Genomic DNA, 26,910 nt, shown 5'->3' on the forward strand with positions numbered 1-26,910 from the left:
TCTGCATCTCACACATTTGGGCAAGATTTGGTGGAGAAATTAACCAAAGATCTCGAGACTACCATATTGTGAATGTTGTGTGGGTATTCTCTAGCTCTTAAAGATCTGTACTTTAGAACAGATAAACCTTCCTTCGGTGTTTTGCTGAAGAACAGAATTTGTTAATATGGTGATTTCATCCGGAAATTCATTAATGAAGCTTGGCAGAATAATTTATTCAGTCATCAAAACCTAGAGGATTGCAGAAGGACAAATCAGTTCTGTTTCTCTTTGTGTTGGTAATTTAAGATGGGAGATTTGGGGTAGGAAGATAAGAGTTCTTTGAAGCAGCAGAGCTAAGACCAGGAAAATTTCTGATTTCTCTGGGATTTTGAAATGCATTAAAACTAAGGGAATTCAGGAATTCCCTGGTGATCCAGTGGTTAGGACTCTGTTTGCACTTCGTGGGGTATGAATTTGAGCCCTGTTTGAGGAGCTAAGATACCACATGCCCCTTGGCATGGCCAAAAAAAAAACAACACCCAAGTGAATTCAATTTAATGTTTGTTTTAAATTTGGGATCTAATTTTGAAGTGATTGTTTATATCTTGCTGTTTGGTATTTTTTCTGAGGAACCTTTAAACTAATGTTAAGATTTGGGACCTCTCTTGTGGTCCACTGGTTAAGGCTCCACACTCCCAATGTAGGGGACAAGGGTTCGACCCCTGGTTGGGGAACCAAGATCCCACGTGGCAAAAAAAGAAAAATAAATTAAAATTTGCTTGTACCTGTATAAAATATAAATACAATTTATTATGTTTAACATTAGTTTTTAAGTCTTATTTTTCAAGTTCTCAAAAGGCCATTCAGTTCAACTTGTTAAGGATTAGCAGAAGTTAATGGATTGACAAGCATTTAGCTATTTTGCAGATTGGCTAGTGGCACTTAAAACTGCAGCCATTTATCCACAGTGAAGGTTTTAGCACTGCATCTTTGTGTGTCAACTGAAAAGCCAGAGTTCCCCCTCTGTGCCTTTCAGTGTTCTAAAACTGACAGGTTAGTAAGGGACAAAGAACATGTATTATACAGGGGAAGTAGAATCAATATTGTTAAATCATCCAGTATGCTTATTAATGATAGCAGAAATGATTTTTATAGTAGTACAGTGTTTGGCTATGTTTTTAATAAATTTGATTTATAAGCTCATTATAATTGAGTAGAATTGCTGTTCACATTTTCAGCTAGCTGCCTCTTTCCCTTTCCACCTCACGCTTAAAATATAAGAAGATGGAATTGAAGTTATTGGGCCTCATATATAGGGATAGTTGGCAGGCGTTGTTTCTGTAGCAGTAAAATGACATTATGCCTTTCCTCCATTTTCTTCTGAAAGCTGCAGCGTGGGGAAGCAACAAAAGTTGGAAATAACTATCTTTGGAATTTCTTGATATACAGAATTTTCTAATCTGCTATGATGTTTTTATCAGGTTTGTGCTTTGTGAAACTCTTGACTGCAAATGGATAATGTTGCTGTTATTCATCAGGAAAGCGGAAATAATTGATTTTGTTAATTTTATTGCCCATACTTGTTTTCACTTCCTCTGAATGTGAGGCAGATTCTTTAAAGTGAATGTTATTAAAAGCTACCTTATTATTTTAGTAGAACAACTAGAATAATTAATTTGAGAATTTAGGCTTAAAGAGATTATAATTACATATTAGAAACATTAATAATAAGGGAGAAAGATAAATATTATACATGGTATTGCCTGATAAACAGTAAAGTTTAAATATACTAGTTTGTTACATGTTAACTTTTCTTCCCAAAGTTATTTTATTTTGTGACTCTTAAGAGCATAAAATAATTCCTTGTAATAAAGGTTTTAAGGACTGTTAATCTATAGATGACACAAACTTTTTAAAAATATTTGAACAATTCTGTTTTCTAACTGACCAGCTTTCACTGGTACATGCTATCTTGCCTTCAAAGAGGTTGACTTTTTGTTTTTCCCATATAATGATACATACTGAGATTGGAAATAGTAATTCTAGGTTAATGTAAGTTTGCCTAAGCACTCTATATTTTATAGATGCTTAATAATTTTAACTATTTTAGTCCTTTGAATAATTCAAATGAAAATCTGTATGTGGGTTTTTATTTTCCAGACATCCATTTAATACTTCTTTCTGTTAAAGTGAAACCATATCTTAAAATGGCAGTTTGTATACTATGGTTATTATTTATGCTTGTACTTTTAGAAAATTTGCAGTGTAGCCAATAGGGAAACTATTATGCAAAGCTGATTTGTAAACTTCAAAAGGATAATAAAGGAAGATCTTGAGTTATTAAGCTGTATTAACTGATGTTTTGGGGAGTTCAGTAGTAATACAAGGTGATTGATGGCTGGTTTTTCTTTAAACTGTTCTTTAAATTTGTAGATAACTGAAGGAAAGTTCATTTTAATTTTTTTTCTGAAATGTATTAAAATTAACAAATTTTTTAAATGTTATTTTAAAGAAGCAAATATTCATATAAGATAATTTCAGTCATTAAGGAATAAGAATACATAACAACTTGTTTTTACAAATTTAGAGCTTGGTATATTTAGAACTTTGGATATTAAATTGTTTTTTTTATTGGTTTTTTATTTGAATATAAGACTATTGCTGTGGGTTTTTCTTTTTTTCCAATTAATAGATTTTTTTTTAGCAACAATTTAAGGTTTACAGAATGAAATGATGTTTTTACATTAAGAAATGCCAGAAAATTAGGATAAAAGTAGAAAAAAGCAAAAGTTAATGATTTAATTGTAATATTGTTTCACAGAGTCTTGATTTGGAGTACAGTACAGGAAGATGTGGATTTAAATTCTATCTTGAGTAATTTTTCCATTTTCAAAAATTAAAATGCTTGTTTATTTCTGGGCCAATTCAAATTTTGCCTATCTCCTTTAAACTGCAAAAGACAAATTGGGTCATGGTATGGCCAAAAAAAAGTAAAAGTGAAAAATTGCAGTGAATATGTTTTATACTAGCTGAATGAAATTTCTTCAGAATACTTTTCTGATATTATGGATAATGTTAGGGCTAATTAGAATGTCTTTTCCACATTAACAAGCATATTGACTAAACTTGTCTTGTTTTCTGGACGTTGGCTCTGGATTTCTTTTAGAGCAGGCGTTTGTGACCGGTGAGTTACTCAGCAGTGTACTTACGCAGTGACCATCACTGTCCTTACTCTTTCTACTTGCCTTGATCATTCTTTGTCTTTCTTCATTGGTTCCTGATTATTCCACCTCTTGAACGTTGGTGTTGCAGTGTTTCATCCTCAGTATCATTCTGCCTTGTTTTTTGGATTCAGTCATCTCATATATGCTGACGGTTCATAAGTTGTTGTTCAACCAGTAGTTCTTGACCATTTGCTGTGTTTGGTTCTGGGAACACCAGTGGAGAAAGGAAGAAAAAATAAGAAACCTGCACTTAAAGAGCACATTGCAGTGTAAGAGATGCCCCAGAGTTTTGTGGGAGTGGGGGAGGGGCATTGTCATAATATACTTCTAATATTAGCTGAGTCTGGGAGAGGGAGAAGTCAGGGGGAGATTGGTTGTTTCCTAGGAAAGGTGGTGGAAATATTTGGAAGAAAGGAATGTCATAAAAGAGCATGATACCTTTTGGAAAACCAGACATTTGATGCAGAAGAGGAGATGGATGTGGATATAGCAGAGTTATGAATCTGGAAAAGTGGTAAACGGGCTGTGTTAAAGACTTTGCTCTAATTCTGAAAGCACTTTAAAAATATGGATAACATAGGGCACAGGTTTGGGAAAAGAGTGAAAAGAGGGTAGGGTGGGATCAACACTTAAGTCAAGGAGACTAGTTGGGTTTTTGCATGATTGAATTGATGAGTCTAACCTATTCTTTCTAAGTCTTGCCATTTCTTATTTTACAGCTTCATAGCTGCTTTTTCTACCTGTATGTTGAATGCTAAAGCCATATTTTGAAAAAGTTCAAACTTTTACTGAATTCTAGAACCATCTTTCTCCCAATCATTTAGCATTCCTATAGCAATGGTTTTCATAGTTTACCTGAGGCCACATGACAGGCTCCCTGAAGCTCTCTTGAGACCCACAAGGTTAAAACTGTTTCCATTATAATAGAAAGACTTTATTTGTCTAGTTCACTTATTCTCTCATGAGTCTATAGTGAAGTTTTCTAGAGGGGACACAATGTGCAAATCACGACCAACTGGATGCAGAAGTGGTTGTGAGAATCCATCTGCCTTCTGTTAAGCCAGATGTTAAAGGGATTTGCAAAAATATAAAACAATGCATGCTTTTGTTTTCTTTTTTTAGGAAATAGTAATTTTTTTCAAAAAAAGAACTTTTAATATATAAAGAATTTTCCTAATGATTTAATAAATATTTAAAACAATTTTTTAGTTTTCTAGCATGGTAAATGTCTATAGGTGTAACCCACATAAATGAAAGATTTTTAGTGTTCCAAATTTTTAAAATTGTAAAGGGGTCTTGAACCAAAAAGTTCAAGAATGGCTGTCCTATAGTAATAAACCTACCAACAACAACAAAAACTAATTAAACTCGTTCTTTCACACGTACTTCCCAGATTTAATTTTTCTCTATTTCGTATCTTTGTAAATGATACCACTCTCTACTCAAATTCCAGGCCAGAAACCTGGGGTTCATCTAACTTTTTTACCTAAATAGTAATCACTAATGTTTATTGAATACTAACCATGTGCCAGACACTGTTTTTATTAATAATTCTTTACATCCATTATTGTGTTAAACCCTCACAAAACCCTATAGGTATAGGTATTAATATTTAACTTTATTTTACAGATGAAGAAAAGGTACAGAGGGAATAGATACCTTGCCCATGGTCATGTAGCTACCAAGTTTCAGAGCCAAAATTTGAATCTAGCCAGTCTTTTGAACCTGTACTTACTTCTTTGTTCTGTAATAGTTTATGTAGGATAGATACATGTTTCTTGAGGACTTTATTTACACACACACTCTCTGTGAAGTCATCTGGGCCAGGTGCTTCTTAGGTAAATCTTTCAGGACCTTTTAATGTCTTCTGCCGTTATTATACCGTAGGATCTTCTACTCCTCTGTGAGCTCATTTTGGGAAACTATATTTGTAGAGCAGAGACTGGAAAACTATATCCTGCTGGCCAAATCTGGCCCACTGCCTGCTTCTTTATGTGAAGTTGTGTTGGAACACAATCATATCCATTCATTTACGTGCTGTCTGTAGCTGGTTTTTGTGCTACAGCAGCGAGTTGAGTAGTTGTAACAGATTGTATGGCCTGGAAAGCCTAAAATGTTTACTATCTGGCCCTCTACAGAAAAGGTTTGCCAAGCCATTAGCTGGGTTTTCTGTTTTATTGGTATGTATTACACATAGAATCTTGTCTTTACAGACTCTCTACATATGAAGTTATGTGTTTTCCCCCCAGTACTATTTATATTTCTTCTTTTATTTCCCCCATTGTTTGAGATTACTAAAATTTTGTCTGATGTATTAGTAATAGTGTTAATGTTGGTATTCGATCTTATGCTGTGCCCTACAACAATTTGAATAGCATTTGATTTAGAGAGATGTTTTGTAACAATGTGCTAGCTTTTTAAAAAATGAAGTATGCATGGTAGTTTTGATCAAACTGTCTGATCCTGATGGATGATTTAATAATTTCTTCATTTCTTTTGTGATAATTAGTCTATTTTTTCTGCCTCTTCTGGAATCTTGTGGTAAATAATTCCCTCCTCCAGTTTTTCTAATTATTTATAAGTTGAACCTAAAGAAATATCTTAATTTTAGAAATCATCTCATTTTTTATATTTTTTAAAAATTAGGTTAACTGTTTCCTTCTCTCTTAGAATCATGCCTTGGATTTATTGGATCACTGTTTTGCATTTCAAAAAAATTGAATCAACAGTGTAAAATATTTCAGATCAAAATGTAAAATTATAGCATATATTGTTTATAGTCTTTTAAAACTATTTGTGTCATATATTTAAATCTTTATTTCCTTATTGATTCACATTTAAAATCATTGGTTTCTGTTTTTATCTTTACTGATTTCTTACCTATTTTTTCTGTTGGATTTTTAACTTGAGTTGGTTTCTTCACATTCTCATTCCCTGGTTTAGTCATGTCTTAAAATTTATTGTGTGTATTGTTTTCATGATTTTTTTTTTGATAGCTCTAGAGTCCTGGTATTTATTTCCTCTTCAACTCAAGATTTATTTGAATAAGGCAGTTTTACTTGCTAGTTTTTCTAGTGTGATTACATTGTAGTCCAGGAATATCATCTGTATTATTCCTACTTTTTGTAATTCATTGATATTTTCTTTAGTGCTGAATGGTATGCACTTCCTGACTATTTCATGAGTAATTGTCAAAAAAGGTGTTACCTGATTTCAAGGTTTTGGGTTTTTTTTTTTTCCAGTTTTTCTTTTCTGTGTCCACTTGGTTTACATACTTTGATACTAAGATTTGGTATATAAAGGTTCTTACCTGGTTGTTTCTTTTTTAGTTGGTTTCTTTATCAAAATGCAAAGTCTTTATAATGCGTTCTCTTTGAATTTTAAAAGTCTGCTTTCATCTAAATTTTGTTAGCATTTCTTGTTAGTGTATCTGTCTCTGTACTTTTTTCCACCAGTTTTCCTGAATTGTTTTGTTTCAGGAGTGATTTTTGCAAAGTGTATTCCTTAAGTTTGTTTTTTCTTTTCTTAGCCCTTTTTATGGTCTTTATTAACTAATTTAACCATTCACATTTTTATTGTGATTACAGATATTTTGAGGCTTATGCTTGGCATTTCATTTTGTATTTCATGTTAAGCACAATTTTAAAACAATTCTCTTTATTGCATTTTCTGTGTCTGTTGAATGGTTTTGTCATTTTTCCCTCTTCTGGTGGTTTAGATATTTACTGACATAATTAACCTAAACTTTACATGTAGACAGTAGCCAGAATTGCTCATACTTATTTCTGTTACCCAGCAGCCCCGCCCGTATCCTGGCACACCTGCATGCACTGTTAGCTCCTTTTTTCTTTGCTACGACATCCCACGTTTACATCTGAGACTTTACTTCAGATTATTTAGTTTTATAATCAGTAGTTACGTCTCACTGTTTTTTGCTGGCGTCACTGAAGTTTTCTGGTCCTAGAGACTAGTATCTATCATATTTCAGCCTCTTTTTCTCTGTGGCACTTTATTGATGAAAAATACAGGAGTTCTTTGAATTTTTGAGGTAAGTGTGGGGTTGCTGGGTGACCAGTGTAATACTGCTTCCGAATTCCTACTCACTTCTACAGTAGCGTTAGGGTTCTTGTACGTGTCTCCATGTAAGTTATCTTCCTACTTTCTTGAATGTACTAAAGAACACTTTCCTGTTGCTATCTGACATAAATAACATCTTGTTTGGGTATTAAATTGTTGTCCGTCTTTTCCCTTTAGGAATAAAGTGGTGGACAAACTTACTTTTTAGCAGTGGGTAACTATAAAACTTTAAGGTTACATTCAATTGCCAGATACCATACTGAGCTCAATACTAGGCATGTTAAAGCAGAGTTAAGAGTTTTTATGTGCCTTATAATATCATAGTTAACATATATTTGATCCTCTTGGTTTCAGATATATTTTAGAATATTCTGGTTCCTTATTTTCCTCACAACAAAGGAATATACATTACTGTTACATTCTAAGAGCATTAACTTGTCTAGGAGGCAAAATTTTCATACATAAAGTAATTAGACCTAGAATACACTGGGCCCAAGTTATTAATAAGAGGCTTTTCAGTCGTCAAGAATAGAAGGACTTTGAAGCAGTAGTTGGAATATTTGTAATCTAAGGAATTCCTCCTGAACTACAATTTTTTTTTGTATTACTTTAGAAAAGTCAAAGTCAGATTTTTAAAAAATAAGAGGTCAAGATCATATATTAGTGTCAGTAATATAAACTAAATCCTCCAGCTGTTCAGAGAAAGAAGACAATAATGAGGCTAGACCATTGAATGAGAGGCGGCTGTAGATCTGAGGGCTTGTAAGAGGAAGTTGAGTGACTTGGAAACAATCTAGGTAATCAGTACTTTATCACAGAGTCATATACATTGTAGGTGTTTGATGAGTATTTCTTTTTTGGGGCTGCAGTAATGGCTTCTGTTTACTGAGTGTTTACATTGTGCTGGGTATTAGACCAACGCTGTCTATATCATATAGACAAGGAAAAAGATACAGAAATAACCTAGCTCGTGAGTGGCGGGGCTGTTTTAGTTTCAGGCCTGGTGCTCTTGAAGAGTTTTCTGTGTCCTCAGCAATCACATGGAGATGAATCACTGTTTATTTGACAGTGGCATCTGCGAAGCTGATTAAATTGCTACAAAAGAGTAAAGTGGTATTGTGCCAATCATTTAAAAATAGACACTATGTATAGGCATTTTATTGCAGATTTGGTTCCAGGCCACCGCGATAAAGTAAATATTGCAATAAAGCAAGTCACGAATCTTTTGGTTTCCCAGTGCATATAAAAGTTATGCTTACTCTGTCCTGTAGTCTAAGATATTTAATAGTATTATGTCTTTAAAAAGTGTACATACCTTAATTTTAAAATAATTTATTGCTTTAAAAATGCTAATCATTAGCTGAGCCATCGTGGGTCCCAATCTTTTTGCAGCAGTAATATCAAAGATCACTGATCGTAGTTCACCATAATAAATATAATGAAAAAGTTGGAAATACTGTGAGAATGACCAAAAGGTGAAACAGACTGACAAAGTGAGCAGATGCTGTTGGGGAAAAAATGCTGCCAGTAGACTTGCTTGATGCAGGGTTGCCACACACTTTTCGTACAAACATGCAATATCTTCAAAGTGTGATAAAGCAAAGCACAGTAAACCAGAGTATGCTGCCTAGCCTTATGTTTGGTGCTCTGTAACCACTATTAACATACTCAACCTTAGGATAGCTCTGTGAGGAATAGGTGTTACCCTGTTTCACAGAGGAGACCACAGGCTCAGGTTTATACAGCTTGTCCAGGGACATAGAGCTTTTTAAAGGCATCGCTGGGATTGAAACCTGGGTCTATCTGGCACCGACAGTTCATAGACCGTATAGACGGTGCTGCCTCTCTGTATAGACCGTGCTGCCTCTCTGTAGTTTTAGAGATTGGGTATAGCTTCCCTGGTTTAGAGTATTTCCACCAGTTAACGTATTTAATCTCTTTTAGGAGTCCAGAAATTCACTGTAGTTTCCAACTGTTTGTACCATACACAGATTGTGTTTCTCTGATTTGCTTAAGCCAGCATATTCAAATTATTTCTCTAGTTTAGGTTAGTCTCACACATCTCATCGTATGATCTTTGTATTTTGTCCCCCTTCTGAATTTTTCTTATTTGATTCAGATTTTACATTTTAACAACAAAAAACAATGTTAACCTTGTCTAGCAGGATTATTTTTTGCCCTTACTCTTGTGTTGTCTTTCAAAGATGAAAACTAGGGATCAAACGCACTAAGAATGAGGCAAATTCAGAACAGTCACCCGGGACTTGAGGATTCTTTAGGGACTACCAAAACTTTGTCAACTTTGTTCTTTTAGTTACTGTGAGTTACAGAGTTGTATGATCAGTGCTTGTTTTCTAATCAGAGATAACAAGGGAAAGAGGTGGTGAGCTGAGCTGTCATCCAGGACGGGGAATGCTGATAGCTGTCCATTCCTTTATCGGATAGGTAGTTAGCTGAAGTAAAAAGCTGATGCTTGGCAGTGATCCTTCCCAAGAAAACTTGAGCCCATGAATGAGGATACCCCTGCACACATAAAGAGTCTATTCCTTTAGGATTGTTTTCCTTGGGGCCTTTTTGCTTAGATGGCTTGCAATAGAGGTACACTTTACTGGCTAATCTTTTCCACCCCTTTTCTTTTGTTGGGATTAGTGCCAGAACAGATAAAGCCCAGTGTAAGCCAGCCTCAGCCTGCCAACTCTAATAACGGCACTTCCACAGCAACCAGCACTAATAATAATGCCAAGCGAGCCACAGCCAACAATCAGCAGCAGCAGCAGCAGCAGCAGCCGCAACCGCAGCAGCAGCAACCGCAGCAGCCGCAGCAGCCGCAGCCGCCACCACAGGCCTTGCCTCGGTATCCCCGGGAAGTACCACCTCGATTTCGCCACCAGGAACATAAGCAGCTTCTAAAGAGGGGTCAGCATTTTCCCGTCATAGCAGCAAACCTGGGATCTGCTGTTAAAGTGTTAAGCAGCCAGTCAGAAAGCAGTGCTTTAACAAATCAACAGCCACAAAATAACGGAGAGGTGCAGATCAGCAAAAACCAGTCAGGTGAGAGAAGGCATTTCTTACGAGACTCCAACTATCATCGTTAGCAGTGTAGCAAGTTTATAAATTCATGCCTATTTGGTGATGTATTTGTATTCATCCATATCTGGGTTGTAAAGTAAGAATTCTATGCAGGAACTTGTGAGTGGGGAATCTTAAAGTGTTTCCTGTAAGTTAACTATCACTCTCCCTTCAGATCTTAACCCATTTTAGTAAACAGCTTATATATATATATAGCTATAGAGCTAAAGTTATATGCTAACCAGTTGTGCATATTAACTGCATTTAATCCTCAACAGCCCTGTTAGGTATCAGCTGTTCTTAGCTCTGCTTTTCAGTAGAGGAAACTGAGGCACCAAGACAAAAATGACTTGAGATCGGTTACCACGTGCTGTAAAAAAAGACCACCACCCACGAAAGTTCTGTTCAGAGCACATGCAATCGGTTATTATCCCAGAATGGCTTTTCTCAGCTCATTAATGATTGTGAGGCAGAAAATAAGTTCAGTATGTGATTACAGTTTTCTCAGAGTCCAGTTTATTTCCCTGTGTTGTGGCGGTTGGTTTGTCCATTCATTTATTGAACTATTTTGATGCTTTTATCCCAAGCCATGTAGAGAATTGAGGATAATCAAGATTCCCACACAGGAAAGCAGTAGCAGACCAGTAACCAGCCCGAGTCTGTGGAGCCAGATGGACCTGGTGTTTTAAGTCCTGGCTCCACAGTGTACCAGCGTGCGACCTTGGCAGGTCACTTAATTGCTCCGTGTGTCCGAGTCTCATCTGAGAAGCCTTTCCTAACTGTCCCAGGTGGACTTACTCATTTTCTGCCTCTGTGCTCTCTTCCATACCAGGAACTGCTCTGTACTTTATCATCCAGTATTTCACAGCTAATCAGTAGCAGAGCCTGCACTCACACTGAGATCTGTACAGACTCCAAAGCTGTGCACGTAGCAACCATGCCGTGCTTTGGCAGCCTACTGGATGTGATAGGTGAGGAGGCAGAGGGCACACGTGATATTCTGGCATAGGTAATTGGAGAAGCAAGTCATTGGAAAGGATGCAAACTTAAATCATCAGCCTGAGTCAATACTTACCCCTACACGCCTATCACTGTGTAAGCTTGGCCAGATGACTTATCAGACCGTCCTTGCTAATCTGTGAAGTGTAGTGCCCAGTCTATAAGGTTGCCTTGAGGATTATGCTATGTGACATGTTAAAGCAGCTAGTTTAGGGTCAGATATTTGGGCACTGAGTGAATTATTTTCCCTGAGACTTTTCTAGAAGGACCTGTGCTTTTCAGGAGGAAGAGTCTGGTTGAGACATGTTACATCTAATGCCAAGCAGTGAATAATTTGGTTTGAAGTTCCTCTAGGAAGTCAGCTTGGAAGCAGTTGTATTGAGTCATCAGCATCATTGTAGTTAAGACTTTGGAGAGGTTATATATGCAGCAAATTCTTGAGTACCTACTGCAAGCTAAGCAATGATGGCATATTTAACAAACAGGAAAGTGGGATAGTAACTTTAGGAAATACATGTTGAATATGCTTTTTCAATTGGGGACATGAAAGAGCAAAGCTGTTTTTGAAATGGAAACAATGGGAGTTCAAGAATTTTCTCAAAGATCGGTATGGGTCAAAAAACCCAAATGTGTTATGGGTATACATTCAGGTGAAAAGAAGCCTAAGATGTGGACATAGGAAGAAGTCTTCAAAAAAACAAAGGGCTGAGAAGGAAAGATAGCCCGCCTGTTTCTAAAACAAGTTCACAAAGGTGGACAGTATTAATGTGGAGGCTAAGATGGAAACAAGACGGATACAGCAGTCTGACTAAAATTTAGAATTAAATCCCCAGAGAATGCAGAAGAAGATGCAAGCAAAGCATTCTTCAAGAGAAGCAGACTTGTGCTTTTGTCTTTTTCTAAACATTTGTGAATCCCCTTTTACCAGCATAGTTTCATATTTATGTTAAAATATCTTTGTAGGTGCTACTAGAAATGATAATAGAAACCTAGTGGAGCCTTGGGTATCTGTTTATTAGAGAGGACTTCTTAGATCAGTCCTGGCTCCTGAAGGGCTAATAATAATTAATAGTGACAGCAATAATATAGTGACTAACCCTTATGGGGTGCTTATGACCCACACAGTGTTTTAACATGTTTAATTTTCATTTTACAGATTAGAAAATAGCCTAGTGATCATTGAAGAGCAGTGTACTGGACAGTATAAACAGCATGAACGATAGCCCAGAAACCTGATGATTGCGTAGTGTGAAACTATATGTAGTTCAGAAATGTGGGGGCACATCCTTGACTGTCTTTGTCTGTTTGTATTTGACTTGTTTACTTTTCTAACCAGAGAGAGGTGATGGAGTAGATTTGACATTTAAATTGATACATACAGTAGCACGCAGAAATTTACTTGAAAGTTTTCATAGTGAAGGTGAGGAGTGCTGGATACACTTGCCTTGGCTTCACAGAATGCATTTCTCATTTATTCACTGCAGTGAAGAGGAGGGCTAGTGCCTAGTCTAAATTAGCGGTCACACAACTAAATCTTTCATAGGCTAGCAGGTAAGTAGAGTGAAGGATGAAAAGAAGTCATGGGAACTGTGGTAAAGGTATGAATTTTAAGTTTCTTTTGAACCGCACAGCTCTGCAGGTGGAGTTGCCAGTTTGTGGCTGTGCCGCACGCATGTAGCGATGGTTGCAGTCGCCACTGTCTCTCTCAGTGATTTCTTAAAGCCTTAAGGTGTAAGACCCTACTACTCCCCAAATAACCCTTGAGTTTGGGGTTACTGATGTGCTTTACCAGGGCTGGCGGCAGTGTTGCTGTTGTGAGCCAGAGTGTTCCAGGTCACACTTGATCATCAGCTGACATGACACATTCAGAAGAATTAAATAGATCAGTAAACACCCGTATACCCTCCACTCAAATCCAGCTGTTTTTAGTACATTATATGTACATACACATGCACACGTGTGCCTTATTTCACTGCGCTTCACCTTTATTACTTCTCCAGATAATTTTTTAAAGAATAAAGTAGTGTTCTATACAACTGTGACACCACAATCACCCTTAGGCAAAAGAGGGATGTTTTCAGCAGTATCCTGTGATACGTAGTTTGTATTCAGAATTTTGCAGATGGTACCAAGAATGTGTTTTAGTTTATAGTGAGATGCAGCTTAGCACACATACACATCATTTATATAAAATATAAAGCTTGCAAAACAGCATTATGCCTTGCATATGAATGAATTCAAATATAGCATTTTGTGTGGTTACTGTTCAGTTACCCACTGTGGGAGAAACGAGATATAATCAAGAGAAGGTACACAGGAATTTTCTATTATGTTAGTAGTATATTTCCTAAGGTGAGGGGTATGTGAGTTTTTTTGTATTAATGCTATAGATTTTCCTGTGCTTCTTTCTTTCTTTTTTTTTTTTTTTTAAAGAAACTTAAAGAAATGTGAAGTATAATGGTGAATTACTAAAAATTGGGGCTGTTTTAATGAAAAACTGTTGAAGTTACCAGAAATGTTTAAAGGTTAGAATACTGTCCATCTGCCTGTGCTCAGCTGTCCTTTTAGTGCAGTAAATGTGCATCCTTGCTGTCCTGTGACTTCTTGCTATAAGCGTGTCCCATGGTCTGTAAACATATTTAAGTCTTTATAATCTTTAAAAGAAATTCCTTTAAACTCCAATTCTCTTGGGGTTATTGTAGAATTTCTCTTTACTTTCGAGTTCTTAAAAAAATAATCTATACTTGGACTCTCTAATACATTGCCTCAGTCCTCTGTCATCTGGCTTCTGCTCACTTGATTAAAATAGTTCTTGCTAAGGTCACTGATCTGAATGCCAAATTCAGACTTTTTTATTTTTAATTGTGGTTTAAAAAGCAGACTTACTCACCCATTTTTATCTTAATAAGATATCTACATTTTTTAAAATCATTGACCATGTTCTCCTTTTTAAAGCCCTTTCATTCTTTGGTTTTCCTTTGACCAGTTTTCAGACTTTATTCCCTCCCGTGGCTTTGTTTCATCTCTCTCCCCAGTTTTAGGTTTCATCTCTTCTGGATGTCTTCAGCTGCTGTTGGGCCTTCAAACTCAACATGTCCGAAATTGAACTCAATTATCTTGTCACATACTGGTTTTTCATTCTGGATCCCATTGCTCGAAAGGTTGGCCCCCCCCTTCATCCACTCACCCGTCTGAGAAATCTTAAGCTCATGCTTCACTCTCCCTCTTCTTCGCGTCTCGCAGGCCTCTGGTTTGCCGTGCCCAGCTGGTTCTAAGTCCGGAACAGCTCTTGGCTCTGCCCCCTCCTCTGCGCCGCCGCCACCACTGACTGAGCTCAGGCGCGCAGCGTCTCTTCTGTAGCTGAGTCACCCCGTCGCTCCGACCAGAAGCCAGTCAGAATCCATGCGCTGCATCTGGTTGTGGTGCTGCTTCTGTCTTTAACCATCTTTAACCTAGGCTCTCAGCCTGTTTTTCTGGAAGGCTGCTACACCTATTCACTTACATGTTATCTGTGGCTGCTTTCCGGCTGCTGTGGTAGAGGAGCCACCACAGAGACTATTTGGCTGGCAGAACCTAAAATATTTGTTAATTGGACCTTCACAGAAAACCTCTGCCAGCTCCTGGACTAGAGATGAGAATAACTAAGGAAAACATTTTTCACTTTCTTGCTCAAGTGCTATTTGAAATTGTGCCTCTAAAGTTCTCTCATATTCCAAATGATAACATTTCATACTTCCTTGAAATGCTGTAAGGCCTTTCTTTCTGGTGAGATTGGAAGTCTTTAAGGCAAAAAACATATGTTTGGCTATTTTGTTTGTTACATGGTACATATTTAACTTAGAAAAATGTAGAATTTTCCTGGATCTAAATTCATGAATGAATTATACAGTTCCCTTGAATTCTCACCAGTCTTTGCTTTACCCCATGTATCTTCTTTCTGAATAGGTGCTGTGTAATACACTGCTATATTCTTCTTTTTTTTTTTCCTTTTGGCCATGCCTTACGGGATCTCAGTTCCCCAACCAGGGATTGAACTCGGAGCCTCGGTAGTGAGAAAGCAGAGTCCTAACCACTGGACTGCCTGGAATTTCCTCCCACCCCACCCCCTTTTTTAAAAAATTGGAATATAGTTGGTTTACAATGTTGTGTTAGTTTCTGCTGTACAGCAGAGTGAATCAGCCACATGTATACATATCCCCTCTTCCTTGGATTTCCTTCTGATAAATGGGAAGGTGACCTAAAGGTAACCTAAAGGTCACCACAGAGCACTGAGTAGAGTTCCCTGAACTAAACAGTCAGTTCTCATTAGTTGTCTATTTTATACATAGTAATATACATATGCCAATCCCAGACCTCCCCACCCTCCCTTCCCCTCTTTGTGTCCATACGTTTGTTCTCTCCATCTGTGTCTCTATTTCTGTTTTGCAAGTAAGCATCTATACCATTTTTCTAGGTTCCGCATATCCTTTTTTTTTTTAATGTTCTTTTTGGGGTATAGTACTAGAGCTGCCCTCAGTCTTCCTATGGTAATTTTGTATGAGAGTGGGGTGCTGATTTTAGATTTCAAGTGTTTTTTCTCAGTTACATGCAGCCTTCCAAATCTTGGTTTAAATTTTGTATTTTGCAGTACACTGTGAAACTGAACTGTCCACTTTCCTCCCACCAGTACAGGGGTTTACAATCTCACTGTTCCTCACAATTTCCTGGGAAAGTGTGACTGTCATCTTCTACTTACTAATGTTGCTGTATGTTTATCTTCCAGATCATTTGTAATGGTGGATTCTGGCTTCCTTGTGTGTTAAGGAAAGTGTATTATTTGACTTCTTTCAATTCTGAAGTAGTCTCCAACTGTGAAATGTTTTAGTTGTGATCGCTGAGGAGTCCTGCACTTTTCACCCCACTCCCCATGCCCCGCCCAGCACTCCCCCCCACCGCCGCCCCGACACACTCAGATTTTTCTATCTAAGCTAAAGTGTTTTTCATAACAAAAAGTGGTCTTTGTGACTTATTGTTGGTAAATGCAGTTTTTTGAGGTAGCCTCTTAATTTATGTTTTTGGGAAAGTATCAAGTATGTTCCAGATTAAAAATGGAGTTTTAGCTAATAATTACTGATGGCATCTCTTATTTTCCTAAAATACATGGGCATACACAGCAAAAGGCAGGTGTGGACCATAAACCCCTCCAAACTAGGTCATGGCCAGATTGTGAGAAAGTTTCACTACTATTAAAGATAATAGAATTGGTTTGCAAAGTGTTTTCTGCTGTTCTCTGGGGCGTTTTGCTTTTGATGTATTCAGACATTAAAAAAGAAAAAACCCTTACCTTTCTTGTAAATAGCCAAGTTTTTTTTTTTTTAATGGATTCTTTGCTTTTATGTATACAAAATTCTCATCACAAATTCATGGTTTCATCTTTAACACTTGAATCATCTGGATTTACTTTTGATAGATCATCTCATTTAAGAAATCTTTAAAAGTATTGAATATTCCTTTTCTTTAGGTGATTTAAAATGCTAACCTTTGGCATATAACCTTAGATAATATACTTGAGTCCATTTCTGGGTTAATTTTTCTGTTCTTATGTACTCTGATAGGACAGAGCTGTTTAATGCATGATAAAAGTGGATTAATCCACTTTTACGGATTTTATTTATATGTCTTATGTGAATTTTAAAATCTTTATATCTCTTTAATCAAATTACCGACTCTTGTTAGTAAATTTTTATAATTAAACTCAGAAGGAACATTGTTATATCTTCCTATTAAGGAGCAAGTTTATATTTAATCAGTCTCATGACCTGCAATAAAATTTAATCGAATATTTTTGTTAACTTTATTTCAAAGCTTCCTTAATACTTTTTGTGGTTCCTATAATTAGGATCCTTTTCCATCCCATTTTCTTGTTGGTTATTCTTGGTGCATAGGAAAACTGGCTTTTTACATATTAGCCCTTTTTGTTTCTTTTTTACTATCTTGACCTCATTTGGGTGTCATATTTCATCAGTTTGTGCTTCTAGCACAAACCTGAGTAACTGTATTGATAACAGATTCCTGTCTTTTCCCTGTTGTTAGGGGAATGCTGATTATGTTTCAGTGTTAAACCCCAGGTCCATTCCTTTGTTTTCAGCTTGGGTAGTTTTGTCTGTCTTTCTCAGTCTTGTTTTCTTATTCCTGTTGAATGGGAAGTGGCAAGACACACACACGCAAATAATATATCAGAAGTACTTTTGTTATAGACCATGGCTTGATTGTTTTAGATTTGGAGAAAAGTGAAAGGTTTGGGACTTGCTGATGTTCTGGATTTGCTGTTCATAGGAAAGAATCAAGGGTAAATCTTAGGTTTTAGGAAACTTACCAAGATGAAGAAAACTGGAAAAGAAGCAGGCTTGTTTTTTTCCTTTGAGAGGAGGCACCTGTGGAGGTATAATCTAGGAGTTAATAACCTTTTTGAGATATCTAAGTAGAGATTTAAAGTAAGCACATTGGTGTATGGTTTCTAATTTTGCTCTTTATGAGAGAGGTATGGTAGAATGAAGAACTTTGCAGATAGGATTGAAAATTATGATAATCATTGATACACATTAATTAGTGAAAAATAATGGCCCTCATTTGTATCTGAATCAGATACAGTTCAAAGAAATTTTAGTTAGCAATCATTTAATCCTTACAATTCTGTGAGGTAGCTACTATTACTGTTCCCACTTTATAGTTGAAGAATCCAAGGCACAGGAAGATTTGAGGGTCTTACCTGTAGTCACACAGCTGGTAAATAACAGAGCGACTTTTAAACCCAAGCAGGCTGGCTTTGAGAGTTTTACTCTGCATCACTGCACCAAACTGCCCTTCATAGAGCACTTATTTGAAGCCAGCAGTGAGCTGCATACTTTACATATGAAGCTAGGTTAACTAACAACCAGGTAGAGAAGTCCGTATGTACTGTGTATGTTCCCATCTTACTAGTTTGGTCGTACAGCTACTGCACAGACTTCAGTCTCGGTATCTCTAGAGTTCCAGTTATGTTCTCAGCCACCCCGCTTTTTTCCGTTAGGATGAATTCTGATTTTCTCACCTTATTTTCTGCAGCCCTTGAGCCTCCATTTCTTCATCTGTAAAGGGAAGGTAATGCCTACTGTAGGGTTGTTTGGAGGATTCAGGGACAGCATTCCGCATCAAGCATGTGCTCCAGGTGCTGAGTGATAGCTGCCCGCATTGCAGGCACCGTCTGTTAGTGAGACTGGTGTTTTTGTGTCCTTTATTTCCTGAGAGAAATCCTCCTCATGGGCACTGAAAGATGAAAAGCTTTCCTTGGAAGCTTTGAACTGCCAAGTACTTTTTAATTAGAGAGTGGAAGTCAGAAGCACTTAGAGAACTTCTGAGAAAATATATATATTTAATGAGTTATGTATACATTTTTGGTCTCTGTTTAGCCCCCCCCCCTCCCTTTTTTTTTTAACTCGTCTTTCTAGCTCTCTTCACCTTTTGCTGCTTAGCAATTGTGCTTTGAGAAATAATGATGCATGTTGAATCTGATTTTCCATGTCAGCAATACCCTCATGGGCTTTTCTGGTTCCTCAGACAGTAAAGAATCCACCTGCAATGCAAAAGGCCTGGATTCGTCCCATGGGTTGGGAAGATCCCCTGGAGAAGGGAACAACTACCCACTCCAGTATTTTGGCCTGGAGAATTCCATGGACAGAGGAACCTGGCAAAGTTACAGTCCATGGGGCTGCAAAGAGTTGGACACAACTGAGTGTCACTTCACTATACCCTCACAATGAGTGATATTTTACTTTCTGGGCTTATAGCACCTAGTGTTTGGTTCATTAAATCTGGGACATGACTTAAGCATATGTATTACTTACAAACACTAAATCTGATTCTAATAACTACTGTAGTAAAGAACTACAATATGAACGACCCCCTCAGGACAGTCTAAATGCCCACATCTTATCTCTGAAGATTTATGACTTAACCAGAGTTTTAAACTGAATGAGAGTGATGCATTTGGGAAAATACTATAAGCAATAAAATAACTAGATGATAATACATACCAGTAAGTCTTAAGTTTATAGGATTGTATGACTAGTCATTAATGTCTTGAATGTCAGCAGTTGAATTTTTAATCATAACTTTGATCTTTAGCATATCAACCGTTTTCTGTTGTCTTCGAATAAACATGGCTCTTAACACATTTTTATGAAGGCAATATTTCTACTTGTGTGCTGTATTTTTCAGATTGAATTTGAACACTAATGAAATGCAAACATAATGGAAAAGGCTTTATAATTCTTATAAACTTGTTATAATACCCAAAACAGTTGTGTGAAATAGCTGTTCTAAAAACATGTGGATAGAAAAGGATTCCTAATATATTTCTAGTACATTTCGCCAAGTTTGGCCTGTCCACTTGTCATTTCCCATTTCCATCCCAGCCCCTTCCTTCCTGAGCTTGGGCCTCCAAGCCTAGGTTGTTCCATCATCCTAATAAATCATTTCTACCTTATCCTTCCTGACTCCAAATTCTTTATTTGCTGATATGTTCATTCATTCATTCATTCATGTCTGTATTGAGGAGCTATTATGTTCCAGGTACTACTCTGTGCTCTTGGAATAACATAAATGAACTAAGCAGCAAAATTCCCTGCCTATGTGGAATTAATTATTGAATATGGAAAGTTAGTGGCTGGGATATAACCAGTGCCCTTGTAATTATATTGACAAGTGTTATATTTTGTTGAGGAGCCATACACATTTATAATATATTCATCATTTTTTCAAACACTTGATATATTTTTGTGTTTCTTCTTTATTCTAGATATAAACCACAATACTTCAGGATCCCATTATGAAAATTCAGAGCGGGGACCTGTGTCGTCTACAAGTGACTCTAGTACAAACTGTAAGAATGCTGTTGTGAACGACTCCCCTGAAAAAGAAGCATGGCCCTCAGCCCCTGGCAGTGATCCGGAGTTGGTTTCAGAATGTATGGATGCTGATTCTGCCTCCAGTTCTGAATCAGAGCGACCCATCACTATCATGGCTTCAGGGAGCACAGGTGGTGAAAATGATGGCCTTCGGAATAGCACTGGACTTGGATCCCAAAACAAGTTTGTGGTTGGTAGCAGCAGCAATAATGTGGGCCACGGAAGTAGCACTGGGCCGTGGGGTTTTTCCCATGGAGCCATAATAAGCACATGTCAGGCCTCTGTGGATGCTCCTGAAAGCAAATCAGAAAGTAGCAACAATAGAATGAATGCTTGGGGCACTGTAAGTTCTTCATCAAATGGAGGGTTAAATCCAAGCACTTTGAATTCAGCTAGCAACCATGGTGCCTGGCCAGTATTAGAGAACAACGGACTTGCCCTAAAAGGGCCTGTAGGGAGTGGTAGTTCTGGCATCAATATTCAGTGCAGTCCCTTAGGCCAGATGCCTAACAATCAGAGTATTAACTCTAAAGTGGGTGGTGCTTCCACCCATGGTACCTGGGGAAGCCTTCAGGAAACTTGTGAATCTGAAGTAAGTGGTACACAGAAGGTTTCATTCAGTGGTCAACCTCAAAATATTACCACTGAAATGACTGGACCAAATAACACTACTAACTTTATGACCTCTAGTTTACCAAACTCCGGTTCAGTACAGAATAATGAACTGCCTAGTAATACAGGGGCCTGGCGTGTGAGCACAATGAATCATCCTCAGATACAGGCTCCCTCGGTTGTAAATGGCACTTCCCTTTCTCACCTTAGCAATGGAGAGTCAAAAAGTGGAGGCTCTTACGGTACTACATGGGGTGCCTATGGTTCTAATTACTCTGGAGACAAATGTTCAAGCCCTAATGGCCAAGCTAATGGTGACACTGTGAATGCAACTCTAATGCAGCCTGGCATAAACGGGCCTATGGGCACTAACTTTCAAGTTAACACAAACAAAGGAGGCGGCGTGTGGGAGTCTGGAACAGTGAATTCCCAGAGTGCATCCTGGGGAAATGGTGCAAATTCTGGAGGAAGTCGAAGAGGGTGGGGAACTCCTGCACAAAACACTGGCACTAACACACCCAGCGTGGAGTGGAACAAACTGCCTGGCAACCAGCCTTCCAGTGACAGTGCAAATGGCAACGGTAAGAAGTTTACAAACGGATGGAAGTCTACTGAGGAAGAGGGTCAGGGTTCTGCCGCATCTCAGACAAATGAGCAAAGCAGCGTGTGGGCCAAAACGGGAGGTACAGTGGAGGGTGAAGGTAGTACAGAAAGCACTGGACGCCTCGAGGAGAAAGCGACTGGGGAAAATCAGAGTAGAGACAGAAGGAAGATGGATCAGCACACGTTACTCCAAAGCATTGTAAACAGAACTGACTTAGATCCACGTGTCCTGTCCAACTCTGGCTGGGGACAGACTCCTATTAAGCAGAATACTGCCTGGGATACAGAAACATCACCGAGAGGGGAGAGAAAGACTGACAATGGGACAGAGGCCTGGGGAAGCTCTGCAACACAGACTTTTAACTCAGGGGCGTGTGTAGATAAGACTAGCCCGAGTAGTAATGATACCTCATCTGTATCGGGGTGGGGAGAGCCCAAACCTGCTCTGCGGTGGGGAGATTCCAAAGGCTCAAGCTGCCAGGGGGGATGGGAAGATGACTCTGCTGCTACAGGAATGGTCAAGAGCAATCAGTGGGGGAACTGCAAAGAAGAGAAGTCCGCATGGAATGATTCGCAAAAGAACAAACAGGGATGGGGTGACGGACAAAAGTCAAACCAAGGGTGGTCCGTCTCTGCCGGTGACAACTGGGGAGAAAGGAGTAACCATTGGGGAGAGGCTAACAAGAAGTCTAGCTCAGGAGGGAGTGACAGTGATAGGTCTGTTTCTGGTTGGAATGAACTCGGTAAAACCAGTTCTTTTACATGGGGAAATAACATTAATCCAAATAATTCATCAGGCTGGGACGAATCTTCTAAACCGAATCCTTCCCAGGGATGGGGAGACCCTCCAAAGTCTAATCAGTCTCTAGGTTGGGGAGATTCATCAAAGCCGGTCAGTTCTCCAGACTGGAACAAGCAACAAGACATTGTCGGATCTTGGGGCATCCCGCCAGCGACAGGCAAACCTCCTGGTACAGGCTGGCTGGGAGGACCTATGCCAGCCCCAGCGAAAGAGGAAGAACCCACGGGCTGGGAGGAGCCATCCCCAGAATCCATACGTCGCAAAATGGAGATTGACGATGGGACTTCAGCTTGGGGAGATCCCAGCAAATACAACTACAAAAATGTGAACATGTGGAACAAAAACGTCCCAAATGGCAGCAGCCGCTCAGACCAGCAAGCACAGGTACACCAGTTGCTACCGTCTGCAGGTACCATCTCAAACAAAGAGGCGAGCAGTGGCTCCGGTAAGTTCTCGTTTTCTGCAGTCTTGATTGTTTCTCATAGTACTTCACGGTCGTCAGTTGACTGTTTTTGGATGTGCACACAAACTTTTTTTTTTTTTTTTCTTTTTTAACTTTAATCCAGGAGAAGTTTGTAGGAAAGAAGATTATGGGGAAGGTGTTACTGTTGGGAAATGGCTCTGCCTTTGGTAGTATTGGCTGTGAATCCCACGCACTCCATTCTCTATCTGGAAGGTTATAGAAGGCAGAATTGGAAAGGGGATGTCAAGTGGGAATACTGTACACTTTCCTCTCTCAGTTTTTCTGACTCGAGCTGTTAAATTTTGGTTTTATTATTTGACTATCCCCAGAAATAAAACAAGTACTTAAAAGTACAGTCCTCTAAAAATCTAGATACTGTAATTGGCCGTAGAAGGGATTTATTTAAGTAGGCATGTTGAATACAGCGTGTATGTATGTGACAATGACATTTTTCATTAGTTGTCATTGAGATGTACTGTCTTTTTAATGGAGGTTTCATTGAATAATAATCCTGTTGGATGTAGAGACAGAAGTATTTTCATGAACTAACGTTTCAGCGCCTAATTCTTTTTTCTGAGTATTATTAATTTAGATATAGTTCTTAGAAGAAAGGTATATGTATCTAAGGGGAAGGCTGTTGTGGTTCTTTTAAAACAATGTATTTATGGCTTGGCTTTGCCTTTGTTGATTATGGTTGGCTTTGGACAGCCTAATAAATTTTAAGAAGTGTTGTCCAGCGTATACAAGTAGGATGCCTACCTATCGTTAGTCTTATTAAATTACATTTTCCAGAACAGTGATGTTGAAGGGTTGTACTTATAGTAAAAGTTTTATACACATACTGTTACCCAGCTTGATCACCTGCTTGACTAGGTTTGACTCAGAATGACTTGGCTTTTCTAGGAATTAAATTCATCCTCAAAGGAGGATGACTTGCCATAATTAAGATTATTCAAAAGAATCTGCTGTGCACCTCGAGGACAGTTTTGAAAGAAGAGGTGAAAAAGAAGTGTAGTTAGATTATAATAATGGAAAATTATTTGTCTTCTTGACATAAAACAGAAGACATCCTTTTTGCCCATCACAGCATCATTATTTAATACACAAATGTGAAGGTCTTCTTTTGTTCCCCAAGTATTCCTTATTACCCCTTCAACCTGCTGATGACTTCTTTTCCCACACTTTCTAAAGGCTGGGGTGAGCCCTGGGGGGAGACTTCAACTCCAGCCACAACTGTGGATAATGGTACTTCAGCCTGGGGTAAACCTGTAGACAGTGGGCCTAGCTGGGGCGAACCCATTGCTGCGGCATCCAGCACATCCACGTGGGGCTCCAGCTCTGTTGGTCCACAAACATTAAGCAAATCTGGTAAGTTACTGATAATTCCTGGTTTCCGTTGGATAGCAGTGGTGATTCATTGACTGTAATTAAGTAATTGGATAACGTTTATGAAGTTGATAATGTATCCACATGTTACCGTAATTGTCAAGCAACTTTCATGCTATCCAGCGCAAGAGACTGAGTATAATAGTCATGGGGACACATATCCAAGCGGTCTGGCTCAGGTACCAGACAGGCCCCTAAATACTATACAGATAATGAGCAGAGTTCAGGAAGGACCCTTAATATTCAGACAGACATTGTTACTATTCTTCTAGGGATTCCAAAGACCAAGTATAGAGATGAGATACTTTCTGCTTCTGACCTGCATGCTGTACTTTTGGGCCATTCTCCTTAAAAATATGTATTAAGATGAATTTTTAAAAATTCCATTCATCCTCGAGTTCCTAAGCAAATACAAACATGAATGCCACCAATGTCCCATGTTTAGGAATCCTCTGATTTGTAAAAGCATGAGAAGTGTTTTATCGAAAATTTTACTAAACTTAAATTCTTGTTTAGCTTTTAGCTCAGTATATTACATACATTTTTGCCATGCAAACCTGGGAAGGGAAATAAAAGAGGGTTTTTAGGTTGTCCCCCAGCTCTCCCCCTTAATGAGTGCTCATCCTCCAGAAAGAACTGTTTGACTATAGCATGTTTCTTTTTGTCACAAATCCACAATCAGGGCCAAAATCTATGCAAGACGGCTGGTGTGGTGATGATATGCCCTTGCCTGGAAATCGCCCCACTGGCTGGGAAGAGGAAGAAGATGTAGAGATTGGAATGTGGAATAGTAATTCATCTCAAGAGCTTAATTCATCTTTAAATTGGCCACCATATACAAAGAAAATGTCTTCGAAGGTAAACATTTCAAGGGCAAAGCCCTTGAAACTTTAAATTCCAAAGGTAGTTTCCCCACAGAAGATAACGTGCTTGCCTGCACGTTTATGGTAGTCAGTATAGTCCACGCAATCCCCAACTTAGGTAGAGCTTCCTGTGTGGGCAGCCATCTAGAGAGACCTAGGACCACAGGAAGGTCCTTTCTGCCCACTGCTACAGCTTGGCATCTCTCTCCTCCTCCTGCACCAGTGCTACCTGGGACAACCCCTCACCCCAGGATGGTGCCTGCAGTGGGGAGGATGAAGAGAAGGGCAAATCTACATGTTGATTCCTCCTATCACACTGCCAGTTCATCTCCCATTCCACCTCCTCACCTGGAGCCCCGAACCTCCACGTTACCCAGAGTTACCGTGCTCCTTATTCGTCCCCCATCTTCGTCCCTTCTCTACTCAGTAAGGTCCTGGGACAGAGGTCCCTAGGAATGAGTAGAGTGTTTGGTTTTGCTTTTATATGGACAAACCTTATTCCAGACCTGGCTCTACATCAGAATTGTAAGGCATTTGTTAGAAGTATAATTTCCTATACTCTAGGCCTACTGTTGTTTTGGAAATTGAACCAAGTTTCTTATTCTCAATGAGCTCTCCAAATGTTTCTGATGCAGAGCCAGGTTTGAGAAGACTAGTGTCAGATTTTCTTGGGGCCCATTTTCAAAATATGTGCTTAGTCCCCCCAGGTGATTCTGATATATCCTTTCCAACCTGTTTGAGAATGAATTCTTTTTGAGGGACCTAAGAAGTCAGATACCAGTAGCTCATGGCCAGGGTCCCTCCCTTTTGAGCCTGGGATTCTAAGTCTAGGACCTGCCAGTTTCATTTTTAAGACTTTTCTTCATTGGGCTACAATTGCCTATTGCCTCAGCATATAGTGTATGAATCGTTTTCCCATATTTTACATAAATCATTTGATCCCCATAACCTTCTGAGGTAGAATACTGATAAGGAATTTGAAACTGGAAAAGGTGGTGGCTTGCCCAGAGTTGCATAACTAGTAAGTGACAGAGCAGGGATTTAAGTTTAGGTCTTCCAGTTCCAAACCCTGTGTTCTTCCCACTGGACCATGCTGTTTTGTGACTTTGTCTTTCCTTACAGGGTCTGAGTGGCAAAAAAAGGAGAAGGGAAAGGGTGTGTAGCCTTTTTACTCTTTCTCCTTTGTTTCTACTAGTAAAAATCTTTTAGAAAGCAACTGCAAATATTTATTTAGCCTCTGCTGTGTGCCAGGTACTGTGTTTAGTGCTGGGGGTTCAGAAACACTAGGATAAGCGCATACTTCAGGGAGCTCAGGGTTCCGTATGGGGGTGTGAGCAGTGCTCTAAGGAGTGTTAGCTCGAGTTTCGAGGATGCCTGGGAGTGGGATGTGTTAGGAAAAGTGGTAGCCCGAGATACAGAATGTGGGGGGGAAGAGGTGACAGTCTACTCCACAGTTAGATTAGGGGCAGATACTAAAGTGTTTTCAGTACGATGCCAGATAATTTGAACTTTATTTAGCATAATGTATGGAGCCAATCAAATTGAATAAAAGGCAGCATCGGTTTGGTTTTTAAAATTGGAAGAAAGACCAAAGTTAGTGATCTTATTTAGGAAATGTCTGCATTCATTCAGGTTAGAAAGGACGGCCTGAATTAGGAAGCAGAAATAAATATTTAGTAGAAGGGACTGATGTGAGAGACACTTGGGATTAAAGAGACAGATCTTAGCAACCAGTTAAGTATGGGGTGGGGGTAAAAGAGGAAAAGGAATCAAAGTCAACTTCACAGGCCTTGGAAAGGGTTAGATGCTTGCTTCAGAGACCTGCTTTCAAGGGGAAATTACGAAGCTGTGTTCTGTTCCGCAGTCAGAAGGAACAGGTAGTAGCAACGGGATAGGGAAATTATGG

The 26,910-nt window shown here is 38.7% G+C and overlaps 1 protein-coding gene across 5 annotated transcripts in view; it reads left to right on the top strand.

Annotated features, from left to right (window-relative positions):
* Positions 1-26,910, top strand: part of TNRC6A (trinucleotide repeat containing adaptor 6A) — a 97,422-nt gene that overhangs the window by 41,948 nt on the left and 28,564 nt on the right. For 4 of the 5 annotated variants that reach the window (XM_055561404.1, XM_055561408.1, XM_055561405.1 and 1 more), the window contains 5 exons: positions 9,933-10,334; positions 20,167-22,737; positions 23,947-24,123; positions 24,824-24,999; positions 26,127-26,159. In XM_055561404.1, coding sequence (XP_055417379.1) covers positions 9,933-10,334; positions 20,167-22,737; positions 23,947-24,123; positions 24,824-24,999; positions 26,127-26,159 — 3,359 coding nt within the window. The remainder of the gene's footprint in view (positions 1-9,932; positions 10,335-20,166; positions 22,738-23,946; positions 24,124-24,823; positions 25,000-26,126; positions 26,160-26,910) is intronic. The other variant, XM_055561409.1, reaches the window with a different exon arrangement.

This window comes from Bubalus kerabau, chromosome 23 (genome assembly GCF_029407905.1).
Source record: "Bubalus kerabau isolate K-KA32 ecotype Philippines breed swamp buffalo chromosome 23, PCC_UOA_SB_1v2, whole genome shotgun sequence".
NCBI lineage: Eukaryota > Metazoa > Chordata > Mammalia > Artiodactyla > Bovidae > Bubalus > Bubalus kerabau.